The following is a 14,828-nucleotide window of genomic DNA, read 5'->3' as shown; positions in this document are numbered from 1 at the left end:
TTGGGGGCTTTAATGGTCAACTTCTAATGGCCTAAATGCAGGATAAATTTTCCCTGGACTGTAAGATGAAAAATATTAACTGCTATTGACTTCATTTTAGTGTAATATTTAATCCAAGTACAACAACTGTTAAAATGCAAAGTATAGCAACACAATGATCTGGATTATGACCTCTTGTTTTGTGATCTTTCAGACAGCCTTAAAAATGAGATGGATCTAAATGAGGAAGATGAAATTTTTATTGAGATGATGAAAGTGGTTGAAGAAAGGGACAAACTCGTGTCTGCCTTAGAGGAGCAGAGAGTGAAAGAACAAGCAGAAGACCAGTGCTTTGAAAGCATTCTCTTATCAAGGGGCTGTCAGCTGAGTGGGATTTAAACTGCCATATGCAAACAAATGTAATTTCAGCAATATTTGTAAGCATGGAGGTACTGGCTTCTGAAATTTAAGGTAGTTCAAATTTGATGTCTGTTTATTTGAGAAAGGTCATTCCGTTATCAGGAGCTTTTAAACAGTTTCTGTGCTCACACTGATGTGAATCACTTCACTGTCAGCATCAAGAATCACAAGAATAAAGATGGAATGGATTTACCTGAGAGACACCGCAGTCTGTGAAAGAGAAACTGGCACTCCAGCGTTTCCTTGGAATGTTATTTTAGTGCTGAAAATAGAGCTCTTAAGAAAAAGGATGATATCACATAGTATTTTTGAGATGGCATTATTTTCTATCTATTTGTCTGACTCTGTGTGGTTTCGCTTATATTTTGGCACAGTGAAGCCATGATGAACTATTTAAAGGTCAAAAGCAAGCATCTCATATAGAAATAAGGTTAGTTCTTTTTTTTTTTTTGGTGGAAAAGTCTTTTGACTAATAAGTAAGCACTCATTAAAACCATTGTAAATACTATGTCAGATGTGAATTTCCTAGATATTCTTATGTTTTAGAGCACCGTGTGTTTTTGAACAAGATCTTAAATATCTCTATGTTTTGTAAAATGGTAAGGGGTCTTCAAATGCCTAACTCCCGTAAGGCTGTGACATACTCAAAATAGCCTTTGTATGTCAGTGATTAAGGTCTTCTCTAAGGTATGCTGAATGATAATTTTAAAATACTTATCCAGACCTGCTTCAAAGGATGTATTGCAAGAAGTATCGTGAGCGGCGTAGCAGTTAACAGATCTCCCTTACAGTAATTCCTCAAAAGGACTGCAAAAATTACTGAGTTTTGCAATAACAATGTTTGATAGATAATGCTGTGATTACACTTAAATTGCATTTATATTGCTGCTCAAAAATGTATAGGTAGATCTTTTGCTTAAAGGAAGTGCCTGCTATCTATTTTTTTTTCTTCTTTCTGTAGTCATGGCATAGCAGATGTGCAGAAATTCTTGTTGATATTCAGGATAACTTTATGTACTTTCTTAAATCTGCAATTCTGCAATATAAGATTGGTAATATTTCAGACCTGTACATATGATGCACTTCATTTTCAAACTGAAAAACCAAGGAGACCAAAAGGCTGTTCCTTCTTGAACATCATTTTACCTCACACTCTGACTCGGAAGATTTGATGTTCTCATTATTTCATGACTGGTGCTTACTTGCAAGAGCTGCCTTCTTACAGCCAAAGCTACAAGCATTCTTGTTATGAGACAATTAAGCTAAATAACCTCTTGGTAACTAGCTGTAGGGTAACACATACAGTGGATCTTAGTACAATGATTTATGAGTGATCTTAAGTTTTCGCTGTATTGTAAGAAATTTAAAATATCCTTTTTAAAATTAAAAAAAAAAAGTTTTCACTGTTGACATACATAATATACCTCTTTGCTACAAGAACTATATTACTGTTATGCAATATTTATTTATTTATACTTATTTATTAGTCTGTGTAAGGAGGATAAGAGTGTCATGTTATATTTTACAGTTCGGGTGTTGTCTCCAATTTTCATAAATAAGTTTATTTCTAACAGTTATTTATAGCTAAAGGTCTGCAGAGTAAATTAGGTAGCTTTTTCAATTTGGTAATCATTAGTAATAAAGTATAAATTAAGATGTGAATAATATCTCTGTGGGATACCCTTACAACATAACACGTAGAGCTTTAACAGTATAATTTGTTTTCCACTTTGGTGGAAAGACATAGCAGGATCCCTGAATGCATTCCAAAATTACCATCAGTCATTTTTTTCTGCCATTCGTATGCTGAGCACACCTTGATCTTCAAGTTACATTTTTATTGAGGTGGACTGCAGTGATTTATTTTAACACTCTATTACTTCAGATTGACACAGAGTAGAAGCAAGCAGAACAGTAAGAAATACGTTCATTTTCTCTGTTGAAATCTGCTGGCATTCCCAGTTTTGTGGAGAAAATGTATGGATTTTATCACTGTTCCCCAAAGCCTCATGTAGTCCAGTAGAGTGATACTGTCTAGCTCATCTGTCATTGTTTTCTGTAGAAAACAGAGTTGTAATATTTTCAGTGGATTCTTATTTTTTTTTTACAAGTTTTACAGCAAACTTATTTTCTTAACGCTTTGCACAGTAAGGCAATTCAGCACAGAAGCCCTTGGTTACATCCATCAATGATTATTTATTCACCTAAATTGTATTAAAAGCCTCTTCATCCTCCTCCATACAAGGAAGAGGAGGAGGAAGGGCAGCCCCAGAAGAATGTGAAGCAGGCCCTCTGCCAAAGTCCAACCTGCTCACCCAGGGCAGGAGCCTGGGCTCAGGTCACTCTGTGGTGCAGACAGGCCTTGAGACTTCACCTTACAGCAGATTCTTGTTTGGCCACTGAGAGCCGAGAGAGGCAGCAGAAGTTGAGAGCCATCAGCATCTAATGGACTATACAGATATTCACTGCTGAAATGATACTTTTCTACGTGCCGTGCAATGATAACAGACTCCATCCACAACCACAGGTCCCACATGTCTACTCTTGGGTGGAAAACCTGGCAGGCTACTGCTACCCTTACTGATACTGAGTGCCTCACAAGATTAGATCCAAAAACAAACTATGCAGGCAAAGCAGGAAAAGAATTCTTGAGCAATTTAAAGCAAGTCTTTGTATTGTGTGAATAGAGGAGGCAGAAGAAATAAGCTATGTGCTCTGTTTGCAAGTCAATTTAATGTGGCTGGCATGTATTACAAATCTGTTTAAACATGTTTTGTTATGAGTGTTCTTACTGCTTGCTCTTTTCTGTAAATTGACTCATTAACATACACTGGATTTGTTGGGGTATTTTTTTTTCTTTTTTTTTTGTTTTTTCAGTCCTTGGCACTGTTGTTGTTGGGTATAATGTGATGTGCTGGAATGTATTGCCATGTCTAAACGGACTGGATGTGAGCAATTTTGTATTTGAATAAATAAAATTGCATCTCATTCTCTGAAGTGCTTGTGAGTCATTTCCATAGTAATTTCTCTCCTCTGGTACCTACAGTATAGTAATGTATGTCTAGGAAAAATCAGTGGGTAAGAAATTGTATCAGTTCCTTAATCATATACTGCGAAGTAAATTACCCTGTCTTGCAGTTCACAGATGCATTTTGTAGTTTAGAAATAATGACACCCTGAAGCTGGACGGTATGCAACTCTACTTCTAATACAACAGGTTGTGAAATCCATGAGATAACAACTTTCTTACACAGGAATTCGCAACCTAATTTCCTTGGACACGACATCCAAACTGTAACAGCTCCCTGAAGACTTGAAGAAAAAGTGTCCATGTGGATCACTAAGAATTGGTGATCAAAACCTTACATGCTGATTTTCAAATTCCCATAACTTTCCTTATAGTAGGTCATCTCATTTTGTTGCTTTTTACCAGTGGGGAAGCCTTTCAGAGCAAGACAATGTGCTGTTCAAGATGAGAGAAGCAAGACTGGAGCTTATGTTAGCATCTGCACTGTCGTTCATATCTCAGTGGCTTTAAACTGCTTGATAATTCCTCCTCTTCAGATGGCAGATGGACAACAGCAGCTTCCCTTTGAGGTCAAGGTAATTTCTGGCACATTTGAACTGAGCTTTTTCTTCTTCTATTTCATACTTTCCATTTTGTGTGCCTGAGAGACTGCCATGGTAGTAACTCCTTGTACTGTACTGCTCACAGGAATTACCTGCCTGCTGGGTTTATTGGAAATAATACATCAAACTTTTATCTGTTTTTAACACCTCTCAGGGGTCAGGTGACCATGTAGGGGGTTTGGCTGTCCCAGAGCACAGCGTGGGGAGGAATGCCACCAAAGAATTTACTGAGGCTCCCCTCCTATTTGCTCCTTCTATCTTCGTAAGATTCTGTGCCCCCCAAAAAAGCCAATTGGGCAAGGATTTCGGGGAATGGATTTTGCAAGCTATTATTTGCCCCAAGATCAATCTATTTGCGCTCAAGGTAAAGGAATGCCTTACTGGTTTTTATACTGTTTGGCTGGGTTTCTCTGGGCACAGGCAGTGAACTTGGACTTATTCCTCAAACTACTTTTTAGCCTAAGGCATATGTGATTTCCACGAAGAATTTCACTTTTGTTCAGCACTTTCTTTTCAGAAAGATATACTCTGTTTTCTTCCTCGTGTAAGCACGTACCAGAATGTGCCCTAGCAGGTTGGAGGTTCTGTGTATCTTGTAAAATGTTGCTGTTCTTAAGGCCTAAAACTGTCTTTGCTGAGTTCTGCATGGACCACATGGTTGTTCGCAGAGTCCAGCACAATGGATTTACCATGGTAGCGTGTGAAAACAATCCCCACAATCTTCATGGCAGCCATACCTCATGAACCTGGCAAATACCTGGTGATATACAAAGTGCAAACTGGATTTCACCTCAATCATTATGCCCCTAATATCTATGAACAAACCACGGGGTTCTTTTCAGATGGTTTCTTCTGCTGTTTCCAGTGAACCACTGATAGAGATCCAGTGGCCCTGTGTGCCAGCAATGTGCTTGCTGGAATACTGATGTAACAGATGCACAAAATCATGGGCTCAATTGAAAGGCACAAGCAATGCTTATTAAGAAAGATTCCTGATACTGATTTTTCCTAAAACAGTCTCAACATGGTCAGATGCAAATGCATATACATTTGGCCACGCACTCATAGATGACAAATTGACAGAACTACATGTGGCTAGAAGCATTAAGTACCAGAATGATATTTGCACCTGACATTTCTCTTTGAAACTTCTAAAATATTCAATCTCTGTAGCTGTATACAATACATAATCTTTTGTTAGATTTCTACACTGCCTCTTTTACTGTGCTGTTGAATATTACTCAGTGGGGAGGTATGGGGGAGGGCACGTTCAGTAGTTAACTACGCAGTCGGATGGCTGAGGGCAAACGTGTGGAAAAATGAAAAGGGTAGACTTGGGTCTAGTTCTGTTCCTCCTGAAGCCAGCAAAAAGATTTGCTGTAAGCAGTTACAGCAATAACAGTGGGTCGCTGGAGCATTTTTGAAAATGTCTTCCATGGTTTAAGTGACCAATCAGATAAAAGGCTCACGCAGAGGAACACTTCAGAAACAAACACTGAACTTAAAGACAAAGGAATAATTTATTGCATGGCCTTAACCAGCTTGGCTTTAAGCTTGTGTGTTTAAAAAAATAATAATTATAATAAGCAAGAGTACTTTGAAAAACTAGATAGGACATCAGAGCTGACCTCTATCCCGGGAGTCAGCCATCTCAGATGGTAAGTATATGGTATCCTCTCAGCTGCTGCAGTGCTCCTTCTTGTTAGCCTAGCCCACGGTGGGTATATTACATACTATATCTCTTCTATCTCAATCAGAAGCAACAGTCCGTTCCCAATCATTCTGAGCCCTGTAGTAAAAGAAATTTAAAAAAAAAACAGGTGTGCATGCATGGATATGCAGGTGAATAAGAATGCATTTGAAGTGTGGTGATGTAACCAGCTTTTATTACCTGGCAATAGCATACATACGATGAGGCTACAATTAATTTGAGCTATCGGTCGGCTCACCAGTTAGAACAAGGTGCTGACAGGGAGCATGGTGAGAGCCCTCGTGCTCTGCTCCAGGTTTCTCTGTGCCAGATGTAGAGGGGCAGCCCAAATGGCAGCCTGCTAATGTTGCATCCTGTGGGTGGGATCAGGGAGCACGATTGTGAAAGCATTCAGTTATCAAATCTGAAGCAGAGCAAAAGCCTAGGCAAATGAGAATCCATGGCAAGTTCATATCACTGCAGCTTTGCTTTGTGGTTAAAATTCTACTTGCATATGAGCTCGGCATTTCAAAGCAGCATTCCTATGTCTGCCATAAGCTAGGCCTTATGCACGTCTGTAAATTAATACTGCATTTAGCTGAAAGGCTCTTAAACTCATACTTCTCTATATGTTCCCAGATCAAAAGAGGGAGAAAAAAAAAAAAAAAAAAGTAGCAGCACATGTATTTCTGACTTTAAGGTACAGAAAAAAAAAAAAAAAAAGAATGTTTTAACTGTCCTCAAAAAGAATCATCATAAATGGAAAAACTTTTCAAAAAAACCTGCAGACAACAGTCCAGGGAACACAAGCGTTGCTTTGAGCCCAAGGACGTGCGGAGCAGTGGTGGCAGCCTGGGCTCGTTATGCTTTTAACTGATGGCAGTACGGATGAATAAAGCTTTTCCCCAGGGCATATACTAACTGCACACAACAAATACTCATTGATGTCAGCTAACCAACGCCACCAGCTTGTGAAAACACAACAATTATTAGCCGATTTAGAAATATCCTCGCGGTAATTTCATTGCACTTATTACGCCTAATGGATAGCTAGGTATTTGCACGAAGCGTGTGTGGCTTTTTGCCCGAATTGTTAACCGAGTGATTAAGCGGGGAGTGAAAGCATCGCCTCCAGCTGACACACCGCTGCCCCGGGCGCCTCCCGCACCAGCCCCCGAGCCGCGGCACATCAGCTGCTTTGAAGAAGCTTCTCTCTTAGGCTACTCATCCGCAAATCAAAGGATGATTAGTGCGGGCCACCTGTCGCTCTAAGTCACCTTTCTCCCCCCCGTTTTCTACAGCGGTCATTTATTTTTCTGTTGAAACGGACATCGCGATGCCCGCCTCCCTCGAGACCGCGGCTCCGGCGGTAACGCACAGCAAAGCGGAGACGTACGGCGGAGCACAGAGCTATCCAGCGGCACCCGGACGCTTGGCAGTACCCAACTACCTGGGTAGTTATCAGAGCGCACAAACACCCGCCTGCAGCGCCCGCCCCTCCAGAGCCGCTCGTGCGAGCAGGCACCGAGCAGCCCCACGGCTCCCGGCCCGTGAGCGCTCCGGCGGTCGGCGGGGCAGCCGCTCCGCCCCGAGGCCCGGCCCCGCTCGGGCTGCCGGGCTGCGCCCGTGCCCGCACCCGAGGCTTTTCGGGTCACCCCTCGCCGGAGCCCGAGGTGAGCCGAGCCGCGGCGGGGCGGGGAGGCGGTCCCGTCCCCCGGCGGGACAGGTGAGGGCGGAGGGGCGCAGCCCGGCGGCGGAGGGCGGGCGGGAGGCAGGGCAGGAGCGGGAGAGCGGAGCGGAGCTGCCTCAAATGCCTGGAATAATTCCGCTTCCGTTCAGAGCCGGGAGCGGCCTCCCACGGCTCCGGGGCCTCGCAGCCGTCTCCTCCATCCCGCAGCGCCGGCCCGGCCGCCATGGCATCGTCCCCACAGAAGTCCCCTTCTTCCCCCAAGTCTCCCACCCCGAAATCGCCCCCGTCCAGAAAAAAGGATGACTCCTTCCTGGGCAAGCTCGGCGGCACGCTGGCGAGGAGGAAAAAAGCCAAAGAAGGTAAGAACCGCAGGTCCGCGCGTTTCCTGGGGGTTACCTCGGCACGGGGAGGGGTGGGAGGAGACAGGGGGAGAGGAGAGGCGCGGGGGAGCGGAGGAAGGGGCTGACGGGCGGACGCGGGTGGGGTGGGCGAAGGGAGGAGCGCCGCGTCGCCCCGGGGCGCCGCTTGGGCCGGGCGGGGAGCGCCGCTCGCGGTGGCGGCGCGGGGCCGGGAGACGCCGGGCCGCCGCGGGGCCGGGCCGTGCGGATCGGCCGAGAGAACGCGGGCGGCTCCGAGTTCGTCCCGAGGGCCGGGCGGGGCGGCCGCAGGGCCACGCGCGGGAGCGGGCCGTGTCCCCGCGGCCGTCCGGATGGCGGGCGGGGCGGGGCTCGGCCCGCCGCTCTACGTGCGTCTGGGGCTGCGGTGCGAGGAATGTGCGCCCCGCTGCCCCTGGGTTCGTGTCGGTGCGCGGCCCGCCGCGGGCACGGCGCTCTGGGAAAGCAGGGTCGCGCACGCGGCTCGCAGCGGCGCTCCAAGGCTTCACCTGCTCGTTCCCGTGTCCAGCTGGGAGCCTTTGCCTGCAGTGCAACCCGAAAAACGCTGAGCCGGCAGTCGGGTTCTTTATCCGTGTATGTGAATTAATACCCGCCCTCTACTGAATCTGCCGATTTAGAATCCCACGAGGCAGAGAGCTGGGATTTAACCTTGCTCCCCCATCGTTTTTGTTACTGATGTTAATTTAAACTCGATACCAAGGTAGCAGTCGCTTCAAAACTGTTTTTCAAGCCTGCAAGTTCTTTGCTTGCAAGGGAGAGGGGCATCCCGCTCAGCAGACCCTGCTTCTGAGGTACATAGCTGGGGAGCGGCAGCAGCACGGCGTTTCAGAGAGGCACCTGTGCTGCAGGCAATGGTGATACTGCTTTGGGCAGTACAGCCCCTTGCTCCGTATTTATCATGTCTTCTTTCTGAGATGTACTATCTTGCTTTTCAATTGCTCATATTGTTTGGCTTTTTCTGGTCATTACGCATGACTCAAAAGTTGGTGAAATGGTCAACACTGGCAAACTGCTGGTTATCCTCTTCTTACATTACCTCCAGAGAGTAGTGATGAACATGAGTGGTGCCGGAGTAGAAAACAAATCTGTGATGAGGCTGCATCGCAGGTACATTTAGAGATCTTTAACCTATTTGTAATTGATTTAGTATGTGCAGTATTCATATAAATAAGGCTCTTTTCCTCAGAGTCACAGCACTAAGTCACAGCTCTCCAGGAAACTGTTAGAGACAGCACAGTTACTCTTATCCACAATCTTTTAATCTTACAAAAAAAAGATGTGTTCTGTGAAAGTGCGTTTCTGCTTAGGAGTTCTGTGTCTGTATTAAAGTCATTGACTAAAACCTGTATCTGTCATTTCATTATCTCATCATGTTAATATTTGCCCTTTTGCAGTGACAGAACGCATTGGTGTCTTCCTTTGTGTTTCCCAGTTTTCTAACTTTTATTTAACAGTAGTTCAGAGAATTATTTTGCAACTTGGCAGGGAATTTATTTGAAGAAAGATATGTCATTAAATTCTCCATAACATCCTATGTATTTCCACGTACATTTAACTGTTATATGTCCAGTGGAGGCAGATATGTTAGTGAGACAGGAAGCATCGTACATCTGTTGTATGGTATCTACCAATTATGTTTCAGTGCAGTCTGTGCTATATAAGTAGTTAATTACATATGATTGTATGTATATAGCATTTGTGTTTGTGCTATCAGCAGGCATTTTGATCACTGTCAAAGTGATGCTTTGAGTAACCTAAGATACAGTTACTTGAGATACCACAGACTCCGTTGGTAGGGTTCAGTCATACATTAAAACATAGTATTTAATTGCAGTGTATTTTACAGGGTATTTCACGAGATCTAAAATTTGGAGCAAAGATTTGCTGTGTTATCTTCTGTCATGTAGGGTCTTGGTTTTCATTTACAGTACTTCATCTTCTGTCATCTTAGGATGAGAACTCTGTCGTTCAGTGAGAGCATGAAGCAGCTGTGACTTCAGATAGCATAAAAATGTTGTTTAAGTAACAAAACTCACACATTCCAAACTGTGTTTGGAATAGCTTTTTATCTTATGAAAAAATGCTGAGATATTACTGCAGTATGTGATTATCTGTTTACAGCTGAGCTGTCATGCCTCAGAATTCTGTAGTATTTGGTGAGATTCTGTCTGTTTTGTTCCTGAAAACCACTCCAAGACTGAGTTGCCTCTTATGTGCTTCTAAGAGGCCCAGGGGGTGCTAGCAGGAGCATAAGGTGTTCAGTGGGCCTCTCACTGTATTCCTCAAAACCAACAGCAAATCACACAGTTTGGTAGCAGTTTGTATTGTGTATTAAGCCTATCTTCATATGAGTGCAAGGAGTGCATGTGATGACCTCATTTTCTGTACATGAAGGTGTGTGCTATGTCACCTTATGAATGGTGGGTTCAGGAAGGCCATGTGTGGTTGTCCTTGTTGAGTTTGCCTGGCTTGGCGATTACGGATGCAGAATTTTCACTCTTCATAACAGCTTATCCTAGTAGAGAATGTAAAGAATTGGCCTCTGACACACTTATAAGTATGTGATGCTTTCAGGAATGAAGAGCAAAGGTCAGAATTACTTAAATTGTGTAGGAGCAGATGGGAAACAGGCAGCTTGGGCCAGTAAATTGAGTAGAGAGCAATTACTGCTTATGGTGTGGGCTCAGTCAATTTTCCAATTGATATGACATCAGTTTCAGAAATTTGACTGCTCTTCATCCTAGTTTACTGGCTGTTGATGGGCAGAAAAAGGAACCAGTGCTCTTCTAGTTTCTGGTCATGATATTTCTTCTTTGGCGTGTTCTGTTTTGATTTCAGTTGGATGTGTGAGGTCACAGTCGTCGTGTTTTTGTGTATGCCCAAGGGACAAGAATGTTAACAGCTCAAGAATCCTGTAGACTTTGCTAATTCTTGAAAATATCGTTCAGTTTCTTAATCTTCACTTTGTGGCAGTCATGCATTTGAAAAAATGCTGCTAACTGAGAACAAAGTAAAGACTACAGATGAAGCCTAAGCGTAGGGTGATGAGAGCATTTGAGGTACTTGAAGTAAAATCTGTGTCTTTCTGGAATCCGTGGTTGAAGTGCTTTGATGTGTGACTCTCTGACAGAGATCACAGTTCCACCTGGCTGTGGGTGCTTACCAAAAAACAGGGTTTTTTTGTACACAAGTGCCCTTTGTTAGCTGAGATATTTGGCTTATTTTCTTTGGACCTGTTTCTGTGACTTGTCTTTGAGTAGCGCAGGAGAAAATTTGTTGAAGAATTTGTTGGGCAGTGAGGAGCCAGATGAGGTTTAACAAAAGCAAGTGTGGAGTCTTGCATCTAGAGAGGAATAACAGCTTGTGCCAGTACAGGCTGGGGACTGACCTGCTGGAGAGGAGCTCTGCAGAGAAGGACCTGGGTGTTCCTGTGGACTACAGGTTGGCCAGCAGTGTGCCCTTGTGGCCAAGAAGACCAATGGGATCCTGGGGTGCATTAAAAAGAGCGTGGCCAGCAGGTCAAGGCAGGTGATCCTCCCCCTGATGAGGCCTCAGCTGGAGTATTGTGTCCAGTTCTGGGCTCCCCAGTACAAAACAGAAAGGGATCTCCTGGAAAGAGTCCAGCAGAGGGCCACAAAGATGGTGAAAGGCCTGGAGCATCTCCTGTGTGAGGAAAGGCTGAGTAACCTGGGTCTGTTCAGCCTTGGGAAAAGAAGACTGAGAGGGGATTTGGTCGATGCCTCTAAATATCTAAAGTGTGGAAGGCAAAGGAATGATGCCAGACTTTTTTCATCAGTGCATGGCGAAAGGATGAGGGGAAATGGCCACAATCTGAAGTATGGGAAGTTTCACACAAATGTGCGTAAGAACTTCACAGTGTGGGTGACGGAGCTGCCCAGAGAGGTGGAGTCTCCTTCTCTGGAGACATTCAGGATCTGCCTGGATGCCTACCTGTACAACCTGGCCTAGGGAGTCTGCTTTGCTGGAGGTTGGACTGGATCATCTCTAGAGGTCCCTTCCAGCCCCTACAATTCTGTGACTGTGAAAAATCTCTGTCAGTAGACATGTTCTGCTCACCTGCTTGTTTCTTCTGTGGGGGATTCTAGATCAGCTTAAATACTTTGTAAGTGTATTTTTTGCTGCTGCTGTCACTTGATACCATACATAATATGTGGATTGGAAGAAGAACTGTCAACTCTACTGTTACGCTTGCTAATATCCACTGGTAACATGTAGCACAAATGAAAATGGGCTTCTGTGTGCTCATTCCGTCCTGGTGCCTTGCAGGCACACACTGTATTTCCTTTGAGGAGAAAATGTCATGCTTTATCAGCACCCTTCTATCTCTGCTTTCTGTTTGTACCATGTCGGCACATCAGCGCTGGGCTTTCCTGCACCATCAGGATAGCTGTTGCTTTGATGTCTGCCTTCATGTGTTCTACCTCCAACCTCAGTGCATAACAACTGAAATGTGTGCATAATCTTCTTTCCCTGCTGCTGCAGCATACCACGTTCACATGTCCCCAGTGTACTGGCAGGGCATCACAGCCAGCTGTGCAGCTGGTGCTGGGCACAGCCTGCCCCTCTGCCCCTGGAGGAATACTGCCTTGGTGCCAGTCCCAGAAAGCAGATGGAATACTTCTGCTCAGTGGGAGGAACAGGGAAAGTGGAAAGAAAAGCAGAGGGAAGGCTCACCTGCTTCTTTGTTGTCATTCTGTCGCTGCAAGCCTTTCTAAGCGCAAGGCAGGGCTTAGGAAAGAAGTAAAGAAAAAACTAACCAGGAGGAGAGCGGTGTTTTTTTGTTTTCAATCCTTTGAAACTGGATCTCAGGATATCTGGATGGGGTCCTCTGCTCTGAGGGTTGAAAGGATTGCTAGTGTTTCAGTGCCTCTGAAACACTTCTGTCAGCGTAAACAGAAAAACTCAACTGTTGCTTTTGTTGTGATGGCAGTAGCCCTCCCGACAGGCTCTTGGGCCTGGATTAAGTGGCAGGGCTGGCACGTTGTAAGCTGGTGTCCCCTGCTCTGCTGGGTGTGCACAAGTACTGGAGCAACTGCTGTGGCTTTTGGGTCTGCCTCTCTCCTGCCTGCCGGCCTCCTCCCTCTGCAGCTGTGCCCTCTGCAACCAGCAGGAACTGAATCAGCACTGTGATTCACTGAACAATTTGCTGTTGGGTGTTTGTTACTGCTTATACACTAAGTCAAGGGCCGTGTATTAATTCAGGCACTATACTTTCACAAACTGTGGCAGTAGCCCCCATGCGCAGTAATTTATGACCCAGAGTTCTTCATCTGTATGCCTTGCATATTTTTATAGCTTTTTTCCTCCTATTAATCTGCATTTTAATATTTCTGACGTTTCAGTTTTACTAGAACTTGTCGTGATGTCATTGCAATGTTTTGTTTTACCTAATTCCCTCTCTCTTTGGTTTTGGATTCAGGAAACTTGGCTTTTGTGGGATCTTTTTGTTTGTTTGGCTTCATAGGCTTCAGGAGTTTCAAAGATGTGAAAATCTTGCTTCTGACTGCATTTCTGAATTTCAGATGTCACAGCTGATTCCTAAGTTATTCTAAAAAATGTTTTTGTTTTCACCAGATTTTTGGTCACAAAATCCCTGAACATCAGGAAGGTTTGCCAAGGGAAGAATTTTGCCTCATCCTGTTTTGGTGTTCAGAACTCATTTCTGGCAGGTGCCAGGGTCTGGGCTGTGCTGACCCAGGATGGCCAGTAACTTGGTTGATCTCTGAATGCCTGCACCTGGCCATCAAGCCACTATATTTGCATTTGACTTACATTATGTGGGTAAGATAGCTGCTACAGAAACATGGCTTGTGTTTCCTGTATTTTCCCCATTTCAGTGGTTTCTTAATTCTCAGCAATTCTCTAGGTTTCATACAGGATAAAACTAAATCTGTAGTCAGTAGGTTAAGGGACAGAGGTGGGCCACAAGCTGCCAGTTGGACTGTGATGTCATAGAGACTGGCAGGCTTGGGTGCAGGTTCACTGAACAGTGGATATTGGAGGGGGACCTCTGGAGACCATCCCAAGGTGGAGTGCTCCTGTTCAACAAGCTCGTGCCTCTAGTTGGCCAGGTATGGTTAAGGTGTGGGGACAGCATCTTTTGACAATTCTTTCTGGTCTCTGCTGTAGTTGACTAGATGCATACCAATTATCTAGATGAAAGATTAAAAAAAAAAAAAAAAAAAAAAAAGATGAAAGTGGTGAAGTAAAATCAGCATTAAACAACCAGGTGAAAAGCTTCCAGTGCTTCCAAATTACAGGACAGAACTGTGGTGAGAAGAGAGCTAGCTAGATACCATTTCAGCCTGATGTGCCTTTATCTCCATTTTAACTTTTTGTTTACATCTCCAGATTTAAAAGATACTATCTCCAATACCAGGCGTGCACAGAAATATTCATTCAGCCTTCAACATCAAGATAACTATAACAAAGTGAAGCTGTAGAACTACAATAAAGATGTCCTCACTTTCATCCTCAGTAAAGTGAGCATGCCATTAAGAAGATCTGTAGTTGTAGGTTTGTAGTATTTTCCTTAGCATTTAAGGAATCTGTCCTGAAGGTAAGAGAAGAGTCCAAGACTCTAGCCAGAGAGAAGTTCTCTCTGGGTTTAGTTAGTTTGAGAGGTTCTAAACCTTGGAAACCTCCAGCCTAAACCCAGCTTCCTCTAAGTGTCAGTCTGTACTTCTATGAGGGTCCCTTGAACTGAATATCTGGGATATATCTTTTTTTTTCCCCCTCTTTTATGTCTTCTGCAACCATTAAGCCACATCCCATGGAGAATGAATAGTTGAATGTGGGACTTTATGACTTTGACATTGAGGTAAGGACAGCGGGTTCTGTTGTTACTTTACTGTAACTGCAATCAAATGCTTCTTCTTAACTTAATCCGTGGTTTTGCAGTCTTCTTCAGCAAAATGCTGATGCTGCTGGAGGTGAAGTCATTAGTTGCAGAAGCACAGTTCTTTATAAAGAGAAGTTCTACAAAAGCAGTAGTTGAGGCGTT

General features: G+C 44.2%; 2 protein-coding genes and 2 long non-coding RNA genes across 19 annotated transcripts in view; 2 read left to right on the top strand and 2 right to left on the bottom strand.

Moving 5' to 3' along the window:
* The window catches only part of MICAL2 (microtubule associated monooxygenase, calponin and LIM domain containing 2), a 119,051-nt gene extending 118,318 nt beyond the window's left edge, over positions 1–733 (top strand). For all 6 annotated transcript variants that reach the window (XM_090140412.1, XM_090140411.1, XM_090140413.1 and 3 more), the window contains one exon: positions 194–733. In XM_090140412.1, coding sequence (XP_089996538.1) covers positions 194–378 — 185 coding nt within the window. In that variant the 3' untranslated portion in view covers positions 379–733. The remainder of the gene's footprint in view (positions 1–193) is intronic.
* A 101-nt stretch (positions 734–834) lies between these two features.
* On the bottom strand, positions 835–7,906 carry LOC116242853 (uncharacterized). Of its 6 annotated transcripts, XR_016466668.1 has the most exons (4): positions 6,997–7,339; positions 5,921–6,093; positions 5,658–5,818; positions 835–2,455 (listed from the first exon to the last, which is right to left on the bottom strand). It is a non-coding gene; the product is annotated as an uncharacterized LOC116242853 (long non-coding RNA). The 6 variants fall into 6 exon arrangements; XR_016466669.1 differs by lacking the exons at positions 835–2,455; positions 6,997–7,339 and adding an exon at positions 7,806–7,906 and having other exon boundaries at positions 5,516–5,818; XR_016466666.1 differs by lacking the exon at positions 835–2,455 and having other exon boundaries at positions 5,516–5,818; positions 6,997–7,340.
* Positions 7,376–14,828, top strand: part of PARVA (parvin alpha) — a 64,245-nt gene continuing 56,792 nt past the window's right edge. The window contains exons 1-2 of one of the 6 annotated variants that reach the window (XM_031613853.2): positions 7,376–7,392; positions 7,559–7,768. In XM_031613853.2, the coding sequence (XP_031469713.1) occupies positions 7,633–7,768 (136 nt within the window). In that variant the 5' untranslated portion in view covers positions 7,376–7,392; positions 7,559–7,632. Of the gene's footprint in view, positions 7,393–7,558; positions 7,769–13,804; positions 13,897–14,828 lie in introns of those variants that run through there. The other 5 variants (XM_031613856.2, XM_031613857.2, XM_031613858.2 and 2 more) reach the window with 5 other exon arrangements.
* Positions 11,243–13,668, bottom strand: LOC116242856 (uncharacterized). Its single transcript, XR_004169831.2, has 3 exons — positions 13,598–13,668; positions 12,500–12,553; positions 11,243–12,395 (listed from the first exon to the last, which is right to left on the bottom strand). It is a non-coding gene; the product is annotated as an uncharacterized LOC116242856 (long non-coding RNA).

Source organism: Phasianus colchicus, chromosome 5 (assembly GCF_987193195.1).
Source record: "Phasianus colchicus chromosome 5, bPhaCol1.hap1.1, whole genome shotgun sequence".
Classification (NCBI taxonomy): Eukaryota; Metazoa; Chordata; class Aves; order Galliformes; family Phasianidae; genus Phasianus; species Phasianus colchicus.
The sequence above is the reverse complement of the archived record's forward strand: the minus strand, read 5'-3'. Positions and strand labels throughout refer to the sequence as shown.